Genomic DNA, 17,873 nt, shown 5'->3' on the forward strand with positions numbered 1-17,873 from the left:
GAGTACAAAACAGTTTCCACTCCTTTATTGCTTTCCTTAACCGAACCATCAAACATGAACAACTGATAATAATAATAAGCTCTGCAAAGGGGTTTACTAGAATGTTAAACAATTAAGACAAAATACGCATGATACATGCGTTATCAACAACAGCAATGTGTCAATCTATACAACATGAAAAACTGGCAGACATATTTCAAAGTAAAATTCACGTAATAGCTTAAAAGCAGTCTTGAGAATTTCAGACCTTTGTGATTTATCAAATGACTGAAAACAGGTCTGGTGTAGGCTATAGAGCAGCTAGCGGCTAACAATTCCATGCTAATTGTATTGCTTCATTTTAAGACCCTCTCTCGATCCAGCCACAGACTTAGTTACAGAAAATATAGATCAGAGTTTAGTGTAATAGAATATAGAGTAATAGAAAATACATTTCACATTTTAAAGAACTGTTTGACAATTAATTATAAGTGTGTTTCACTAATATAGCCTACACTACCGTTCAAGTGAATATCTCACGGTAATGTTTTTGAAAGCACTTATACTCACCAATTGCATTTACTTACAGTAAAACCATTTAAAATAACTGTTTTATTTTATTATAAAATTAATGTAATTTATTCCTGTGAAGGCGATTCTGAGTTTTTATCAACGCTGAAAACAGTTGTTTAATTCATTTCAGGATTCTTTGATTACAGAAATCCTAGATGTCTTTGCTCTTTACAGTCACTTTTGATCAATTTAATGCATGCTTGCTGAATAATTAAGAAATAAATGAATACAATACTAACCTCTTTTGAATGGTAGTGTATGCCCTATTCCTTAAAAATGATGAAATGTAAAAAAAACAAAGCTGGAAGCACATGGAGTGCAGATCACAAAATACACAACAGATATCAGAATGGCAGCTGAAACCACAAACAAATAATAATATAGTGCCTTTGCAACTAAAAGCATAATCTCTGCATATTTTCTGTGTTTGATATGTATATTCAACTGAACAAGGCAACCTCTAGCTCTCTGGCTATTAGCTTCTCAGCTCATTTCTTATTGCACCTAAGATAGCATCTAGAAAAGGTCATTTTTCATGTGTTACACTGTTTTGTACAATGTAAACATTCTTCTCTTTCAGATTAGCTTACATTTCAAAACAGCAACATCATCTTTGCATAGGCTACATGTAAAAACAGTAATACAGTGTCTTCCTAAAATGATTCTCAACAGCATAGCCATTTATTTTAGCCGTCCATTTGCTCAAACTGTAGGAAATCGAGAGCCTTCTTCACCTCAGGAAGACATTAAGATCTGGTGATGAACAGACGCAGTTTCCCATAATTCTTTGCAAGGTGCTTTTATATATTGACTATCTGTAACTCCAGTAGAGATCCTGCAATTCAAACCAGGCTAGAGTTCATTGTCTTCTTGAGATTCTGAAGGCACAGAAGGGAGGCTATTTTGGGCTGAGAGGCGCAGACCGTCCATTACCGTCCCCAAAAAGACTTGTAAGCTTGGAATGAAGATCTTGCCACACCTCACCCATCTAGATCAGAGCAAAATAAGACACATCAACAAATATGTAACATCTAAGTAATAAAGAAAGCAGCTTTGGCACTTATTGAAAAGAATAACTTTTAACACACATACAGTTGATACTACATAAAGGATAAGCTTACATCTTTATGTCCCAGCACCTGTGAGTCTACAAATGCTCCCAGGATGAGAGACGTGATGGGCAGGTATGTGAATATGAGCTGGCTCTCCTGGTGCAGGCAGAACAGGGAGAAGTAGTTGCGCAGCTCCATGACCTGAATGGCGTTTTCTTGCTGCCGTGAGTCAGAGATCAGAGTGAGGTCACGGTGCGGTCACATCATCCCACCCTAACTATCATCATCATCTTCCCTGTAGTGACCAATTTCTGCTACTTGCTCACAATGAGCCATCCAGCAGTTAAAACCCACTGGATCATGACATGTTATTTGAAGGTTAAACAGATACAGTATGTGCCTCACATGACTTGGCACTGCATCATGTAACATACTTTCTCTCTTCCTCCAGCTGGCCGGGCTTTTATCATAAAAAGAGAACGAGCCTTTATAGAAGTTATTTTTCTAACAAAATTCAATTGATAAATCCTTCAAATAATTTAAAAAAGTGGTAAAATAAAATAAATGTGCAAAATGGCTACTCAAATGATCAATTAAATGCTTAAATGCAAATCTGGCCAGTAAAAATATAGATTATAAACTTGCTTGGAATTACTTGGTTGCTTTTACAATATTTTGAGTGCTCTTGATGCAATGAAATTACATTAGAATAGTATTTTTGTTTTCAGTTGGGTTAAATTTTACATCAAATAACTACAGTTTTTTCTATTTTAATATATTTTAAAGTGTAATTTATTTCCTTTATGCATTTTAGCAGTCATCACCCTAGTGTTCAGTGTCACACAATCCTTCAGAAATCATTCTAATATGATGACTTGGTGCTTAAAAAAAAAAAGTGTTATTATTATCAATGTTGAAATCAGATGTTTAATATTTTTGTGGAAACTGTGATACGTTTTTTAGGATGCTTTGATGAATAGAATGTTCAAAAGAACTGCATTTATTTGAAATAGAAATCTCTTATAACATTATTGTCTTTACTGTCACTTTTAATCAATTTAATGTGTGCATGTTGAATTAAATTATTAATAAATAAATAAAACATTTTACTGACGCCCAATTTTTTAAAAACATTTTTGAATATCTTAAGCTAACATTTTAACTGTGACATCACTAAAAAACATCTTATAACATATTATTTTATATAATTTTATACATATTCTCAAATCTTTATCTAATAATATATAAAGATTTGAGTAATATGTATGTATATATAACTCAAATCTTTCACAAACCCCTGGTCTAAACCCAAGATGAAAAAGAGGCTATCTCTCTAAAGTGGCATGGCAGAGATCCCAGTTCATATTCCTGCGGTATCCCTAAAAGAATTTTGAGGACACAAATTTTGCTCGAGGGCTTTAGTTTCAAGTCCTTCAGATCAATTTCACCTACTAAATTAAAGAGATGCATCAGCTCCCCTGAAGCTACTGGTCCCCACATTTCCCTTCTGCTGATTCTACCTCACAAGCTGCTATAGCTCTTTGTAGTGTGTGTGTGTGTGTATGTCTGAGTGTGTGAGGGCTGACCTGGACGATGCGGGACTCCAGCTGCTCTACAGAAACCTGTTCTTTAGGCTGCACGGTGGCGCTCAGCATTTGTCTCTTCATGACACTGTACTTCTGTAGCGCTCGCTGATGTTCGTGCAAGACCCCTTTCTCGTGCCGTTCACACAAGTCCTGTATGACAACACACATATTTTTTTATTTGAAACAGAATTTGTGTAACATTATAAATGTCTTTACTGTCACTTTTGAAAAATGTAATGCATCCTTGCTGAATAAAAACATACTTACCCCAGACTTTTGAATAGTAGTAGTATATCACAGTTTCCACAGAAATATTAAGCAGCACAACATTGATAATAATAAGAAATGTTTCTTTAGCATTAAATCATCATATTAGAATGATTCTGAAGGATCATGTGACAATGAAGACTGGGGTAATGATGCAGAAATAAATAAAGGTGAAACATATTAAAATAATATTTGTATTATTTACGTTTTTACTGTATTTTTGATCAAATTTTGTGAACATAAGAGGCTTCTTTCAAAAACATTTAAAGAAATCTTAATTATTCCTAACTTTTAACCAGTAGTGTGTAAAAAAATCATATTTCAGTTTATTTCCTAAAAATGGACAAAAAAAGAAAGAAAAACTTCTCAGCTGAGGCTAAAAATTAAACTGCATCAGTACTCACCCTGTACGACTGCAGCAAGTCCAGAAACAGATTTAGTTTTTCCACCACATCATCCTCCTCTCTTCTGCCCTGTATTAAGTAAACAAATTAAATTCCTCTGTAGCAGCATGCCACCAATTCACGTGGTATGTGTGGGCGGCACAGTACCTGTTGGGCAGCTCTTTCAGACAGAAGTGAGAACTCAACAGAGAGCCCTTTGACAGAGCGTCTAAGAGCAGCCCAGGGACTCTTGCAGGATGCCAGGACAGGCACAGGTGACTCATCTGATCCCAAACAACTGGAGTGGAGAGAAACCAAAGCTTAAATCTATACGGCCAATAGTCACAAACACCTGACAATCAAGTTCTCTCAAACCACTGCAATAATAAATATTCCAGTATTTTCTAACTATTCAAACAGTTAATGTACTATTGTGTGTAAGAGATGTACAGTCAAATAGTCAATTTCATAAAAATAAAACAAAAACACTGCAGGGTGATTAGTAGACTTGTGTCAATGTAGGGAGTAGGGGACTCTTTACGAGAAGTGCCATGGGATTTTTAATGACCACAGAGAGTCAGGACCTCGGTTTAACGTCACATCCGAAGGACATTTAGTACATTTACTAATCTCATTCGCACAAAAAAAAAGATTCAGTATTCTTCAAAATGAATTAAATCAGTGAAATGCAAAATCAGAATACTAGGCAAACCTCCAATAATTAAATATGTTAAATAGAACAAATATTTGTATGTATTTAATCTCACTTTATTGACCAATGTATTTGCTGCTGACCTTCGATGATTCAGGTAACCATAAACAAATATGACTAGATTTTTTTATTTTTTTTATTGGTGAAATAAGTGTTAAACTTTCTTCTCCTGTATCCTTTTCTTCTGCAATCCAGAATGGCAACACAGCCCTTAAAAAAAGTTTACCCTGTCATGATTTCCACTGTGTTTTGTGTTATAGGACCATTATTTTGATGTTCTGTTGCCTTGATGTTTCTGGTGTCTTTTCCAGTGTTTAGTTCCTGTCTGCCTTCGGCTGTGTCCGAAATCACCCCTTATACCCTTAAATAGTGCACTACATAAAGGGACAGCTATTTGTAGTGAAGTCTGAAACCACAGTGGACGTTATCGAGTGCACTCATTCAATCCCATAATGCACCGCAATAACGAGTGTACAACCAATGTATGCTCAACGGCTAGAGAGTACCCATAATGCACTGTGAGTCACACCACGAATGAATTCCTGACCAGAAGATGGTACCCGCATGTTAATCATCCATACATCTATTTTCCAAACCGCTTGTCCAATGTGGGTACAGCATAATATCATGCTGGTATAAACTGGTTTTTAAATTGATTATGAAATTGCTCAAGTAAGGTTTATTGCAGAGTTCAAGATAAATCTTTTCATTACTACTGGAGCTTCCAGTTTGCTACGTGTCAAATGATTATTAAACGATAAGCACAAACTATGCAAAAGCGGCAGCTCAGTGTCAGAATGTCTGGACTATATTAATGGACTAATGTAAGGAATAGTGAATGAGAGTTAAGGCCCGTTCACACCAAGGACGATAACTATAAAGATAACGATAAAGATATAATTCTAAAAATCGTTCTCCATATTAAAGAATAACAGAGTTCACACCACAACTATAACGATAAAGATATGAGGAACGATATCGTTGGGATCACTTTCAGAACGATTTTTTTTCCAGCTGTCGAACGATAAAACACTGACAGCCAATCAGAATCCATTCTAATTTAAAGGTCTCGCGCATTTAAAATGGATCTGGATCATCCGGGCGCGCGCATGCTTAAAATAAAAAGACCGTTATCGGTCGTTGGTGTGGACGCATATATAGTTATCTTTATCGTTATCTTTATAGTTATCGTGCTTGGTGTGAACGGGCCTTTATGGGGGCGATTTCGGACACAGCTTTTTGTTACCTTAGTAACCCTTTTTAGTCACCATAGCGTTTAATCAGTTTCACCTGTGCCTTGTTATCCTCTTGTTTGTATATATAAGTCCTGTGTTTGAGTCTTTTGTTGTCAGTCATTGTCTTTACATCTCTGTTGTAGAGCTGTTGCGTCTCCTGTTTTCCCATTTGGATTTTGTTTTTTCCTTTTTTTTGTGTTTGTTGAATAAATAATGTTTGCGTATAATCCTCGCCTCATCTGTTCCATTCTGCATATGATACACCTAGACAATTTTAGCAAAACCCTTTACAGTAAATTAAAATGTAAGATTAAACTAATAAAATGATCTGCAGCTCATACTTTCTAATGTTTTGGTGCTGTTTTTGAGAACCATTGGTCTAAGAGACACTGCAAAGACACTGTTGGTACCTGAGCTCCTTCCCAAACATCAGCAGATCTGTGGCGTTCTCCTTTGAGCGCTCGGCCATCCTCTCTGCCCGGTCTCGTAACTTCTGAAAACTGTTATGGATATTTCTGATGAGCTCCCTGCTGGATGAAAACTGACTTTGGATATCTGCTGGAAGGTAATCCTGGAGGAGAAATCACAATACAGGTAATATTGATAAATAAATATTTAACAAATGTTTAACATACGAGTAAAATAAAGCTGAATCAAACCTTGGCCTGCGTTGCATATTTACAGGTCATGAACTCATCCCCCAATTTTTTGCAAGCATCTCTAAGCTTAGGTTGGACATCCTGTGGGACATAAATAAGGGAAGTTACAACCTGATGAACATCTATGAAAAACATAAAAAAATATACATACTGTATATTTTCTCAACCCAAAATTGGCATATCTAATTTATTTTTCTTGCACTATAATATATCATAAAATTCAATCCTGTTTATCTAGAACTTTGAATTAAGTTGGTGTTCAGGTTTGGCAAAAAGTCCATACCGAGCCACTGAAGGTAAGGAATGTTTTCACAAGCTCATCTTCGGAAAAGACAGGGTGTCGTGCCACAAGATTTAGGAACCTTCCCAGGGCTCGTCTCCGCCCTTCAATGAACTCTCGCTCTGACATGGAGGTCAGGACTGCAGCGGGGCCAAAGAACAGAGAAAAGATTAAACTTTTCCAGAAACAACAAAACATAGTCCTTCCATTAATACAACACAGCAAGGAGCTTTCTGGTACTCAGTTACTATGGAAGTACAACTTGCTGAAGTCTGCAGAAAATCAGAACAAGTTTACTTTTTTTAACCTTGGCAGAGCCGCGATTGTTTGTCTGGTGGATTCCCAGAAAGCACTGAATGTCACAGCACAGCCTAAGTGAGAGGTGAACAAGACTATAATCTAAAGGTCTGATCACAAACCCTTCACAGGCTGGTATTTTACAGTGAATAAAACAACGGCCTACCTCCTTTCAGCGCCCTTTTGGGAGGAAGCGCCGGCACGGCTCTGTAAGCATATCTCTGAAGCAGGAGCTCATGGAAGACGTCAAAATCACTGTATCGCCGATAGACCGATACTGTAAAACGCTGGAAAGGGCACATGGCACATCAGCGATACATATAAAATAATACAACAGTAACTGTTGCAATGACTCAGCAGCATGCTTAAAAATGACATACTTTTATTATATTGAAAAATAAATATTGTTTAATTGTATTTTTCCTGCTGAGGTCCTTACTATATTTTGAAATATAGAAATCACCAGAAATCATTTTCTCTGAAATGGCTTTTCTTTTGTGTCAAATATAGATTTTAATTTCCTCATTTTTCAATAACAGCCTCTTTGCAAAGTCTGGATTACTGTGACAGGATCACAAATCAGTCTGCGCTGAAATGCACCACTGGTTCGCCACATTCCTTTTTAGACTGGAGAGGATATGTTGATTTGCTCATCAAGCTATTTTATCTCAAATGATCAAGGAAATTGATCCTTCATTATATGAACCCTTTAAGATACTGCACTCTTGAGAATAGAGGTTCTTTATTGGCATTGATGGTTCCATTTAGAACATCCATGGAACCTTTCCATTCCACAAAAGGTTCTTGATAGTAGAAAAAGGTTCTTTAGATTATTAATGCATGGTTCTTTTAAAGGGATGGTTCACCCAAAAATGAAAAATTTGTCATTAAAATTGGGAATAAAACGCTAAATTCATATGGATTAGTTTTACGATCTTTTTATGAACTTTTTGAAGCGTCAAAGTGGTAGTTGTGTAGCTGTCAATGGAGGACAGAAAGCTTTTCGATTTTATTAAAAAGATCTTCATTTGTGTTCCGAAGATGAACAACAGTCTTACGGGTTTGGAACGAAATGAGGGCGAGTAATTAATGACAGGATTTTCGTTTTTGGGTGAACTATCCCTTTAAGAACTGTTTACTGAAAGATTCTTTGGGGAACTAAAAATATTTCTTCAGCAAAAACCCCCTTTTGAAACCTTTATTTTTAAGAGCGTGATCACAAAGACTCAGTGGTCTCTGTTTACACATTTATTTTAGGGTGTCCACGTGTGATGGCATCACCCAACACGAATGCTAAAGCTGAAGTGAGCCATTTTTTTCAGCTTAATATGGAGAGAAGAAAATGTTAGGCTCATTTCCCCAACATTTTAGTCTGATTTTTGTTTGTTTATGCATCATGGCTAGCATGACACTGCAACAATGACTCAACTAATGGTTTAGGGCCTAAACCATTAGTTGAGTCATTGTTAAGGTGTAGACTTGGACCAATCGATTTTGTCTGATTGATGACAGAAAACTGTAAACTTGTAACTTGTAAACTAAACTCACTCACCTCACTGGTGACCTGATACTCCACATGTTTAAGAAACAGTCCCTTCTTCTCAGGAATGAGGTCAACTTTGACGGTGTCCTTCTTCAACAGCTCTGCCAGAGTCACGGACAAGATCAGAGGACTCTCCTGAACCGACTGCATCTTTAGACTCTGAAGCTCCTTCGGCTCTCCAAGCTGAGGCTTTGGGAACTCTTAAAAAAACATGACACACAACACAATGTATTCAGCGCGGTGTGACAGCCACATGACTGACTAAACATTACATGTGGGTGATCACAGTCTCATACTTAATCACTTTAAAGAAGACAAAGAAGATGACTTTCTTGCCATATCTGTCTTATGACAGCACATTAATAACACAGCATGAAGGAAATCTCAAAAGTAACGAGAAGGAATGAGAGAAAAACAATGAACCATGTTGAGCTATGTGGCACACCATATTTTTTCCGGTGGATTTCTGTGGTTTGTGTGCCACATTTAGAAAAGAAAATCTGGAAAAGGGGAAAAAACAACGTGACTCTGCATAACAAAAAGTTGTCTCAGCAGATTCAAACCAGGATCTTTGCTTTTGTTTGGTAAAATGCAAAAACAACAAAATATCCTTCTTGGCCATTCCACAGAGAGATAAGCAGTTGGCATGCAATGGACGGGAAACTTGCTTTTGCTTAGAGGAGAGAACAGGAAACCTCACTATTAAAGTGCACAGTCAACTGTCATACTGGCAACACCTGAAATAACACAAGAGGCCTGTATTGAATAGAAACTTTAACCCTTCAGAGCTGATGAAAAATCATTAAAATCGAACAACCAGCCCAACATAACCATAGACCCGAGGAATGTAAATCATACACATGCTGTAAAGGTGCCCATGAGAACAGTGAAAATTGCTGAAATGTTGAAAGCAGTAATATAAAACCTCCACTTATTAAGCTTTGCTCTTGCGCAAATCACTGCACACAGATGGTGACAGTGAAAAACAGCTTGGATGTAATTCAGTTGGGATAGCATGTGAGAGGCAATACAATATCACGTGATATGTTGAACACAAGACAGTTTTTATGGAGACTAACTGGGGTTACTGACTTTAAAATGACATCTGATTAAGCTACACATTTACTACAGTCAGCTGAGGAATTGATCTGCTTTTGCTTACCTTGTATGAAATTCTCCAGCAGTTTGGGACTTGGTGGTTTTCCTTGTTGAGCAAGGGCAATGAGAGCCAAGCCTTTATACAGCGAGACTTTACTTAGGAATCCATCACTATTGTTTACATGTTCGGTTATCTAAAATGTAAATGACATATCTTTCAGTCTATGCAGAATAAGTCATGGTTCCACAAGAGAACCCAACAAAATCATGATATTTATCCTTATCCAGGTCACTGAAAAAAAGCCTGTGGGATATAATTTAGCTAACTGTCAGCTACGGTCTTCCTAACCAATAATAAGACGTAATCCTGGTGTAAGTCTCACCTGGTTTTGAACAGCGATGGAAAGAGATGTTCTGCTGAGAACTCTCAGGAATACACTGATAGGCACTCGTTCATCAGTTCTGGAGCAGATGGCTTGATGCACTTCACGATAGTATGAAGGGACGGATCCTAGATTCAAAGGACTGTATGTTAAAGGAATAGCAGTTCATCCAAAAATGAAAATGCTGTCATTAGTTACTCAGCAGCACCATGAGTCTTTCTTTAATCCTTGGAACACAAATGAAGATATTTGTATCTATCTTATAAATTAAGATTTCTGTCCCTCCATTGAAAGTCTCACTCAAAACTCAGAGGGTTCAAAACTTTCATAAAGAGTAATAGAAATCCATATTAATGGAGCGGTTTAGAGACATGGTCGCTTTAAATGATGAACAGATTTAATTAAAGCTTTATTCACATGTAAACACTGATCAGCGAACAAATATGGTAAACGGCAGCTCAAGCATGCTTAAACTGTCAGAGTATTGGTGAATGGAGGGACAGAAATCGCTCAGATTTCATTAAAAATATCCAAATATAGAAGATTAACGACAGTCTATGGGTTTAGAATGACACGTGAGTGAGTTATTGATGACATTTAAACATTAAATTGATGACACAGATTTTTATTTTGGGTGAACTATCCCTTTAAAAGCTCTGTGTTGAAATAACAAATTGACAGAAGATTTATGACTAGGAATAAACAACTATGGTCTATTTCATTTCAACAAGAGAACACAGTTGTTGTTTTTTCATCCAAAAAAGCTTAATGCTAAAACACTGACAGGACAATGTATAGTTGCGCAATACTTTTTTGTATTTTGACAGATTTTTTATTTTTTGAGTTCATTAAGTTCTCAATGCATTTGCACAAATATTGTAAAATACACAACAGAAACTAAATAAAAATAAAACAACGAAAATTAAAGGGTATCACAAACAAACATATTAATTTTATTTAACAGAAACCGTTTTAGGGGGCGTTTTAACATTTAATAAAATACATTTCAAGGGGTAAATTGAGTTCCCATTCGAAATTTAAATTGGCCTTCGCAGAGATAAATTATTTGATTGGCTTAAAAGCAGATTCTCGCGGCAGCACTGACAGTCTCTATGGCAACATTCAGCCTATAGGAATGGATATTCAGTCACTGCATGCATAAGCATTGCAATCAAACATTCTGCTGTGCCAACTCGATACAATGTTGTCATACAAAAAAAAAAAAAAGAAAAAAAAAGGCTATAGCTATAGTATTATAAAGACATATCAGTTTAAACTTTGAGTCGTCAATTTCGATAAACAAGTCAGTAAACAGGAGAAACTGGTGAAACAACAAATAAAAATAAACATTTACGCAACAAGACAACAAAGTAAAGCGCATAGTTAACTCGCGTTAAAGTGACTCACGTTTTTAGTCGCGAATTTTTAAAACATCATCAGCGAAATCAAGAAAACAAATTCGCAGATAACCGTTCAAATACATATATAAAACAGCAAAGTAGTACAAAGGTTCAAATACATACGCTACATAAAACAGACAGCAAAACATTATCTAAAACTGTGCGATATTTAGCTTAAATGAGCGTAATTTCTATTCCCTACCTTCATTGATGTCCCCTGCCATAGTTCAGATGTCATGTGAGAGCGATAGCACCTCCATGTGATTTCCTGCAGAAAAGAGTAGGAATGTCCCTCTCCTTAAAGTTGTAGTGATGTGGAAACACATGGTACAGTAAAGGCTATGTGTGACAGACATGGGTGGGTGGAGCTAGAGACTCATCAGGTTCGACAGGCTCTTTGAGGACAAACACATCTTTATATGACACTACAGACTGGGTTTGTGTGGTTAGAATATGTAATTCACCCATGGGAAGTGAGAAAGCAAAAAAAAAAAAAAAAAAAAAAAAAAATTCCCTTCAATATTCAAAACAAAACATCCATATTAGACTCACAATATGTCATATTGTAACATTGTATTTACCATAATAACAAAGTTTTTTAAAAAAGTGTTGCCCACCTGCTGCTGCAACTTGCTTATTATAATTTTTTGCCCACTAATACAGAGATTTCTGAAGAAGAAAAATGCACAAACAAGGAGCATGAAATCTCTTTCCAAGTTCATTGTTCCTCTTTCAGTCAAAAATATTTTTCTGTTGAAGACAAAACAACACATCCTAAACTAAATCCAACTTAACTTTAAGGAACTGAAAATAGTCATGATGAATTGATTTGTCATAAATGACTGAGTTGAAATCAAAAAAAAAATTCCCTCTGACTGAGAATGTTTTTTAAGACTAATTCAAATGCAACCAAAATAGTGGAATTTTTTTTTTTTTTTTTTTTTTTTTTTTTAAGCTGAGGTCACATTACAAGCAAAAAAAATATTTGGAGTCTAACTTTTGATGAATCATTCCTTGAGACATAAATAGCCTATGTTTTATCTGTATTAACATTGCATTAACATTTCCAGTACAGCATACTGTTGACTAATTATCATCATGTAAGTATACTTGCTCTGTGAAGCTTAAATGCCTAAGCTCAAAATGACTTGCAGAGCTTATGCAAATATCATTTTGATCCCAGTGCCTCCATAGTGGAAGTGAAAGTGAAAAGGCGCAATTATTTAGACTCAACCAAGGCAGTATTTTAAAGTTGCCTGCTGCTACAGCACAAGTTATCTAGTATGCATTGTTGATTATTACCAGATTTAGTTAGACAGTTACCAGTTTTTGGTTATGGCACTGAAATGATGCAATCGTTGATTCACAAAGTAAAGGTTAATAATTTCACTGCATCAGCTGTATTTGTAAGACAGTCTTTTCCTGTCAGATTTAAGAAAAACGGATCTCTAAAACATGTTTTTACTCCTTAAATCTGTATGTTCTATAAGTTTGGTGTTTCTAAAATCACTTTCATTTATATATTTTTAAGATGTAACTTTGAAGCATTATTTTATTTATTTATTTTTGCTCATTAGTAGTGATAGAGTCCTTAAAAAGTATATTCAGACAGACTTTCACACTATTTCAAGGGCCGACTAATGAATAATTACTTTGATTACATTGTACATTGACATATTGACTCATTGACATCTTAAATTTAACACCAATTGAATTTTGGGGTTTTTCCATCCTGGCATATATATTTATGTTCAGAGTTGTATTATTTATTCTTGGATAAATTGCATATTCTATTCAGTAACAGCAGGAACTATCACACAATTTTAGGTTTCATTTAGGCTTGTTTTGAGAAATTGCAGGCACAGAGACAGAATCCAGATATTCATTTATACCGCCATGAACAAATAATTCACAAACAAACCAAATTTTGCTTAGGTTTTAATTCCTTAAGCTTTTAGTCAAAGGTCATTTTTATGGTTTCTTCCTGTAAGGATGTGCATTAAAGGGGCAGTTCACCCAAAAATGAAAATGTTGTCATCATTTACTCACCCTCAAGTTGTTCCAAACCTGTATGAGTTTCTTTCTTCTGTCGAACACAAAAGAAGATAATATAAGATAAAGAAATATATCTTCAAAATATCTTATTTTGTATTCAACAGAAGAAATAAACTCATTCAGGTTTGGAACAACTTGAGGGTGAGTAAATGATGGCAGAATTTTTGGGTGAGCTGTCCCTTTAAGGGGACTTTTTAAGCACATCAATTTGCTGAGGCTGTGAATGCAATGTTTTAACATTTATTTGTCACCTACTACGTATTGGCTACTACGCAAAACATTACGTAAACATTTCGTTTGATTTCATTTTTAGTTTGAATTTTATTATACAATTTTATTTTATTTTATACATTTCATTTTATAAACAAAATACATTTGATATGTATTTCCACAAGAATGACCATCCTCCTCTTCCTAAGGATTTTATTTATTTATTTCTTTATTTATTTCTTTATTTATTTATTTATTTATTTATTTATTTTTAAAATATTCATAAAAACGGAATATTCCTAGTTTAATACAACACGAGAGGTGCGATCCTAATAGGTGGTTTCTCCAAGTAAGCCTCGTGTGTATTATTGTGTCTGACCACTAGATGTCCCTGTTCTCAACAGTTGCCTCATACCGTGATAAACCTCCACTATCTCGGTGTGAGTTTGTTTCGGTGGGCAATCTGGGCATACGGCTCGGTTGCTTGGCTGTTCTTCACACACTCACACTGGTGATTAGAGATCATCTCACCGAGTTTTGTCGGCAGGGAGGAGTCGCGTGGCGTCTGCTAACCCACACACGGACATTTTGACTTCATAAACACCTTCCCCGGTCATTTATGACTAATAAGGACAAAAGGACGGAGGAGTTTCACCGTGGGAATGACGGAGCCGCAGACAAACGCTTGGCATTAATCTCGACCAAAGCAAGGGAGATACATCTCGTAACTGGCTGGCATTGCGAGCAACCTGAGGACTGAGTATTGGATCTAGGAAGGTTTCAGCTCTAAATTAATGCATATCTCAGGGTTGGTGTGCGTGTAGTTTTAATGTATCCAGACAAAAGGCAGTTTTGAAAGGGGAAGTAAGATCTTGTAATACACGCTTCCCTTGTGTTTACACAGTCAGCCGGTAGGGAAAGGAAAGCTCAAGTCCTGTTTTATACAGCTGAACGCTTCTAAGCAGAGAAAATTCTCGAAATAATTAGCTCTTTGTCGTTGCGTGTTGTTTAAACCCCTCGTTTTACTTAACAGCCAGCTTTCTGTTTCTCTCCAGGCGGTTTAAATAACTAATCGCATTTAGCTCCATATCACTATGGGTGAAGGACGATAGACGTGTATTTTCCAGGGAAGAGCAGATTTATGTGTCACTTTGTAATCTAATGACATTGTTTAAACCCCGACAGAAGTTTTAAACTTCCTGCTTTAGTTTCTCTGGGCTCGGAGTGTTATTGCCATTAAGATTATGGCTGCCGTTGTGAATTACTCTCCTCCGTGGTGGGTTAACTTGATGCACAGACTGCCTCACTTTAATCTGCAATTTGAACAAACCAGCAGTGATTTTCGCCCAGAGGACTCATCATACCAGCAGGTAAGTCCATGCATTAACCCTGCTACTGCACTGTAGAAAGAAAAAATGATATGATCAATAACTTTTTAAATGTTGTGACAACATATGTTTTTACATTGCTTTAACTCATCAAAATTTAAGCAATTTTCAACTTTTATTTGTAAGTTAATCTAATTTTTGTGTCAGTCTAATGTAATTTCAGTTGAAATGACTTAAACATCCAAGTTGATTGTACTTAATTTAAGACAGCAACTATTTTTACACTGTTTGATACTGCGACTTGTGCAGATGAAATGCTGTTGTGTAATATGAAATGTTGTGTGTTGAAAAGGCAGATAACAGTAAGTGTTGCTGATATTCAACATAATTCTGATTTTACCTGTGAATTAAGTAATTAGTTTGAGACATAAATTGGCTTGTTAGTTCCTATATCCTAGCCACTGAGACATGCAGACACAGAAAGAGCTGGTTAACAAAAGAGAAAAGAGTAGCCTATGTGCTCACTGTAGGACAGGAGAGATTGAGACAGAGATGCACTTCCTCCTTCACTGTCACAAATTCAAATCAATAAATTTATAAACTTAATAAAGACCTTTACAGCCATTACTGAAGTAGAACAAATTAAGAATACAAATCCCAAGCTTTGGCAACATTGTAATATTCACAGTCATGCCAATAAAGCAATTTTGAATTGAATTGTAGTGGGGTTAGGCTTCAACGAGACGAGGTGACAATTTGGCTGGGAATCGAAATTCGGCACAACATCAAAATATAGCCTAGTTTTTAAGGGGAAACCCTAAAAAATATAATGTGAAAAACGCTTAACGTGGCTTAATGTGCTAAAACACTGACCAAGGAAAACCAAATTTCTGTTACATTTTACAATGGCACTGTGATCCATGCAGAAAGACAATAGAGTGGTGCAGGTATGACGTCACTTTGTAGGCCAATCGGCATTTAGCATCACACTGGTTCCCTTGAAAAAAACCCAATGGGATTTTTCCATTGGCTTTTGGTTTATCGCAAAAAATAAGCTCTGTGATTAACAAAACTTAATGATACTTATTACTTACGTTTTGTCCATCAAGATCATTTTCACAGATGAAGACAACTTTTATGAAATATTGAAGCCTAAATGCAGTTTCCAGAAGTAAAAAGCGAAAGGTATAAACAAACTGCACCACGGTCCCACGACTTCGTCACCATCAATAAGCTTCCGACAACTATTTAAGTTTTTATCTAAAAACATTTTCCCTGAAAGTTTTAGTTAGAATAGTTTGTAAGAGCACAATTAAGAGCGGACTGAGTTTAACGTTTAATGTTCCCGACAGCCTCTGTTGTCCAGTTTAACCACTTGTTAGCAACCGCATTTTTCAAGCCATAACACGTAACAGCTTAAAAAAATCATGAGTGGTGTAATGTATTTTATGTTGTAATATAAAACATTAAAGTATCTTGAGCTTGTGTTAACCACAGATCTTATTTAAGTAATTTAACCAAAATCCCATAAAAAAAACCCACTGATTCTGGGACGATGGAACCGGAAGTGCTAACATGCTAACTCGTTTCTGAGTTTTTGCCTTCAAAAAATGCGTCATACCTGACCCGCATTATTTTTTTACATTAAACGTTTTTTCCCTCTTAGAAAACCTATATAAAGAAATGCTTGGTGTACCAAGACATTAATATTAAAAGCAAACTCAATGTACACCAGCCTTATTGTTGATGCGTTCTGTGGATGCAAGTTTAGAATATGGATGCAAGTTTAAAACGCTTAACGTCGTGAAACTTAAAGCGTTTTCTTTAAAACAGTTTTCTGTGGAACAGATATTGCATAATATGTTGTCTTCGATTATGGTGCCATTGGCCATAGAAATGTGAGAGAATTGGTTTTCCCCAGTTGTTGTTTTAAAAAGTACATCATCATCTTGCTTAGGCCAAAGTTAATTTGAACGCACCCGACGTCGCAACTTCCCAATTTGTAAATACGAACTTCCCAGGAGGACTTCAACGCACCAAGAAACCCTGATACTTTGATGTGAAACATTTCTTTGTCTATCGCATTATAGGACCAGAACGAACTGTTAATTTTAGCTCGAGTTAGTGGGTAGCTTATCTCTTAAAGAGATTACGCAGATGTGCATTTCTTTGTGCCATAAAAATGCAATAGCGATCATTCAATCTTTATTATGACTTCATAATTGTTATTGTAATTCTTGCATGTCTCTAATGTTGAACACACCCAGGTGTGGCTGTAGAAGGTAGAAGGTAGGCTTCTTAGGACCCTTTGAACTTCTTGGCTGTAGGGTTTCATCATAGAGACAACAGATGGCCTACAGACAAGCCAGGAGTGCCATCAACCTGGTGACATAATCAAAGCTCCTTAAATCAAGTTTGGCCTTCCCTGTTGTTCGCTTTTATGGAGTTTTGGGGGTAAACCAGTTGGTAACATAGAATACTAATGTAAAAAAGCCAGAATTGTGCCTGGCTATCAGAGAGCAACTTTTGGATGACAAATTTAGACATTTGAATGAAATTGAGAAGCCAGGTGGTACCATATATTGTCAGAATTATAGGCACAAAATCATGATTTGTTGTTGCACCTATAACAGGGTTATTCAAGGTGTACAGTCATTACACAGTAGCTCTACACAATAGCTTTACACATTACACAATAGCTATTTTATGTCTTGTAAATGGTCCTCTTAATGGTTCACTTTGTTTTTTTTAGACATCTCTTCACAAAATATGGTTTCGTTTATATTTATTTATTATGCAGTAGGGCTGTCACTATACAATTTTGCGGTTCTCT

General features: G+C 36.1%; 2 protein-coding genes across 2 annotated transcripts in view; one reads left to right on the top strand and one right to left on the bottom strand.

The window, feature by feature from the left end:
* Positions 1-10: 10 nt before the first annotated feature.
* Positions 11-11,891, bottom strand: snx8a (sorting nexin 8a). Its single transcript, XM_079891298.1, has 13 exons — positions 11,650-11,891; positions 10,048-10,175; positions 9,729-9,858; positions 8,576-8,766; positions 7,190-7,310; positions 6,730-6,866; positions 6,447-6,527; positions 6,198-6,358; positions 4,009-4,138; positions 3,862-3,930; positions 3,191-3,340; positions 1,674-1,823; positions 11-1,540 (listed from the first exon to the last, which is right to left on the bottom strand). Exons 1-13 carry the CDS (start codon positions 11,669-11,671, stop codon positions 1,451-1,453), a joined length of 1,560 nt encoding a protein of 519 aa, XP_079747424.1. The 5' UTR covers positions 11,672-11,891; the 3' UTR covers positions 11-1,450.
* Positions 11,892-14,149: 2,258 nt separating this feature from the next.
* ttyh3a (tweety family member 3a) overlaps positions 14,150-17,873 on the top strand; it is a 67,841-nt gene continuing 64,117 nt past the window's right edge. The window contains exon 1 of the mRNA XM_079871969.1: positions 14,150-15,082. Coding sequence (XP_079728095.1) covers positions 14,957-15,082 — 126 coding nt within the window. The 5' untranslated portion in view covers positions 14,150-14,956. The remainder of the gene's footprint in view (positions 15,083-17,873) is intronic.

The sequence above is a fragment of the Squalius cephalus genome, assembly GCF_949319135.1.
Source record: "Squalius cephalus genome assembly, chromosome: 1".
NCBI classification, from domain to species: Eukaryota; Metazoa; Chordata; class Actinopteri; order Cypriniformes; family Leuciscidae; genus Squalius; species Squalius cephalus.

Coding starts and splice junctions, on each gene's coding strand:
- snx8a (XM_079891298.1), bottom strand. CDS start 11,671: ATGGCAGGGGACATCAATGAAG. Junction 6,359..6,446: donor AATATGCAACGCAGGCCAAG/GTTTGATTCAGC, acceptor TTTCTCCTCCAG/GATTACCTTCCAGCAGATAT. Junction 4,139..6,197: donor ATGTTTGGGAAGGAGCTCAG/GTACCAACAGTG, acceptor TCTCCACTCCAG/TTGTTTGGGATCAGATGAGT.